Consider the following 3,704-nt stretch of genomic DNA (forward strand, 5'->3'; position numbering starts at 1 on the left):
TTTTTGCAAACCAGTGCATTGAATGCAGATCTTCAAGTTGTATTTGTGCATATTGGCCTGTTTAGAGGCATGAATCACGTTCTTCATGAAGGATGTGGTTTCATTGCTTTTCTTTCCCCCTTGTGCTTCACATTTTCTATAAGCCACTGCATTTACCAATTCTATTTTTGCACGAGGTAATGGTTGAAATTTTGCATCGGTGTGCACACTTGCTATAACCTGAAACTAAAATGCTGACCTGAAAATAAAAGGCTGAGAACTTCCTCATTATGTATAGACTCACATTTATCTTGAGAACAAATAACTGACACGGGGCACCATGAACACTGGAAAAGTCATTTACACATCGTTGGAAATCCTCATCGCTGTTAGTTGCTGTGTGGGAAACATGTTGGTTGTTTTGGCTTTGTGGAAAACTAAAAGTATCCAGCAGCCCACCTTCTGCCTTATTGTCTCTCTGGCAGTTGCTGATGCCCTGGTTGGTTTTGTTGCCATACCCCTGGCTGTGGTGGTGAATGGGCATCTGCAGACCTCATTCCACAGTTGCCTCTTCATCAGCTGTGTTGTCATCCTTTTGACCTTAGTTTCAGTCCTGTGTCTGATGGCTATTGCTGTTGATCGCTACCTACGGGTCTATATCCCTCTGCGGTAAGAAAGATTTTTTTCCTTTTAGCAAATTACAGCAAAGGGCATTGAATCATCTGAAACATTTATATCTTAATCATTAAGATTTTCTGTTATTAGTACATCGACTTCAAGCTTGACATTGGGGATTTTATGTTTTTTTTTTTTTTTTACAATTCAGAATAATTGGAAATATGATGAATCTCATATTCATTTGGGGCTTTCAGTGGTAGATAAAGCTTTTTTCATATTTCTTGTTTAGATATATTTGGTAGATTTGTTTTTTAAAATTCTTTAGTTTACTGAGAACATTTTGGGAATAGTTTTCATCTTTCAAATCTTTACAGTAAGGATTTCTCAAAAACTGACTGGTTGGGTGATCATTTTTTATTTTTAGGAAGGTTACCTTTTATGAATATCAGGATTTTTTTTGTCTCAAATGCACTTATCAGGCTTTCAGTTTTAGAATTACATCAGTTCACCACTTTTTGTTGGAAGATGTATAATTTATTACCTAGCACATTGTACCACTAAGTTCAAAACATTGTGCAAAATGGTAAGACCTGCCAACTTGCTTTAGAAGCATGTTTTACAGCGTGAATTAAGTTTCATTTTGAATTTAGGAAAATTACCAGAGGGGATGTTTAAAATGAAAGATGCTTTTTGTGACACATTTCTGTCATTTTTTTTAATTGTGAAACTTAATGGCTAAAAAAAAAAATGTAATGAATCAAATCTTTTATGAAAAATTAAGCTATTTTTTGGCATATTAATCTTCTGTATTAAGTGAAGAAAAAAAACCCCACACAGTTCCTTTATTTTTACCATTTCATCCAAGTTGTGCAATTAATACCACTCAGCATCACCTTAACACTGGATTATTATTTTCATTTTTATTAAATTATGTGGCCTCTATGTTCCTAGCAAATAAACAATTTATATCAATATGGAAATCTATGTTTTGATTTGTTTTTTAAATGTGTTCCAAAGTGTCCTTAAAATGTATCAAGGTGTCTTCAACAGGCTCCTCTATAAGACAGGAAATTCAATATGTTTTTCTACTCTTACGTTGAAATAGAACGGTATGATTGAAAAACAGAACCGACTTAATGTTTCATATCCTCGATGGTGAGTACATTTCTGACTGGAGCTTGATGTCTTTTCTTACAGGTACAAACAGACAGTAACCTGGAGACATTCCTATGCTGCTGCAGCTATGTGCTGGCTCATTGCAGTCCCTCTGAGTTTTACTCCTATGCTCGGATGGCATAACCATCCTGACTCACTTAATTCTACAATTGTCTGTAATTTCGTTGATGTGATTCCCATGGACTACTTGGTTTATTTCAGTTTTTTTCTCTGCAACCTGACACCTCTGCTGGCGATGACTGTGTTGTACAGCTACGTCTTCTGCTACATCAGGGGAAACCTGAAAGACAAACCAGGCAACGGTGCTCGAAATCATTCACTTAGCTACCTACGCAAAGAGAAAAGGCTGGCATCATCTCTGTCTCTGGTTTTGGCCCTGTTTGCCCTGTCTTGGCTCCCTATTCACATCATGAATGTCATTGTTTACTTTCGAGGAAAAACTGCTGTACCATATGCAGCTTTTTACATTGGGATTCTGCTTTCCCATGCTAATTCAGCAATCAACCCGATAGTGTACGCATTCAAAATCAGAAAGATCCAGACAGCTTATGTGAGGATTTGGAGAAAGTTTGTTCTGTGTTCAGGAGAAAGCCAAGGCTTTCAGGCAAGCCAGACAACAGACAACCCCAGCAGTAACATCAGAAGTATTGACAATGATGAAAGGCTGAACTAACTTTTTGAGCATTTTTTCTGTATTATCCATGTTTTTGAATAAATGAAGTGTATTATATAAATTTTCTTACAAACATGTACTTTATATCAGGATGTTTTTTTAAATGTTTCTCTTTTTTATTATTTCTTGCATAATAATGAACAGAATTTTGCTGTTTCTCTATGTTCCAATTGTGTTGTATTCCAATTGTATACATTTCTGTACTTTGTAGGAACTCTGCATTATTGCATAAACTTACCTTTTATTATTTTTATCTCTTACTCTTTCAAATGGAATAAGACTCAAAACAGCATTACATTTTGATGAACCTTTGCCCTTTCTGTATTCCCTTTAGTAAAAAGGCTAACTCAGAGGGTCAGTCCCTGTTTAGACTTTAAGTTAACTTAATTATGCAAAAAAAAACAAAAAACATGAAAAACAAAATAATCTGCAATACTACAATGACAAATAAACATATTTTAACATAAAATAATTCCACACCTCATGCTGCTATCCTACTTTAAGACCAGTGCTGATAATTCAGCCAAAAAAGACTTAAGACTTCAGCGGCGGTGTGAAACCCAACAAACGAGACATGATAGCGCTGGCCCCTACTGAAAAACACATCTTTGGGTTACTATCCTAAAAAAAATTTATTGGTTATGATTTTAAAGTGATATCTACATCAAGGCACGGCATCAATGATGAAGAGTCAAAATATAATGTTTTTTTTAACCACTGTGTGAAGCGACATATTTAGGAAAGTGGAGGACAACTTAAATGCTCTCCTCCATGTTGAAAGTGGTTGCAGGCTGCAGTATAGAGCACACTCTGACTGTTCAGTCAATGAACTCTCGCTCATCGTTAAGTTCCATACATTAGTCAAAGAAGAACCTGTTTAACTCTTTTTAAGCTTAGGTGTGCACGTCTTGAAATTTCACATATATGGATTTTGCCAGTGGCCAGCTGGAGAAAATGTCAACAACAAGTTTAACCGTAAATGAACAGAGAGGGAATGACTCCTGCAGAAGGATTATTATTTCAGTTGAAAAACAGATTTGTTCTTATATTAAATAGACTACTGAAAAATTCTTACAGTAAAAAGATCTTTATGAAAACAGTATTTCTAATTTAGTGAAAGACTAAACCAGTCATCTCTGGAAAAGAGAAATGATATCTTGTCTGTAGCGATTATAATGTCTGGAAACCAACGCAAAGGTGATTTGCAGACATCACACGTTTTAGGGAGAACAGATTTCTCACTTTATTTCAAGAAGGA

At 35.5% G+C, this 3,704-nt stretch overlaps 1 protein-coding gene across 1 annotated transcript; it reads left to right on the forward strand.

Moving 5' to 3' along the window:
* Window positions 1–304: 304 nt before the first annotated feature.
* LOC107097102 (adenosine receptor A1-like) lies at window positions 305–2,446 on the forward strand. The gene is made up of 2 exons (XM_015394104.1): window positions 305–648; window positions 1,795–2,446. Exons 1-2 carry the CDS (start codon window positions 320–322, stop codon window positions 2,444–2,446), a joined length of 981 nt encoding a protein of 326 aa, XP_015249590.1. The 5' UTR covers window positions 305–319.
* The last annotated feature ends 1,258 nt before the right edge of the window (window positions 2,447–3,704 follow it).

Source organism: Cyprinodon variegatus, unplaced genomic scaffold (assembly GCF_000732505.1).
Source record: "Cyprinodon variegatus isolate N-32 unplaced genomic scaffold, C_variegatus-1.0 Scaffold672, whole genome shotgun sequence".
Lineage (NCBI taxonomy): Eukaryota > Metazoa > Chordata > Actinopteri > Cyprinodontiformes > Cyprinodontidae > Cyprinodon > Cyprinodon variegatus.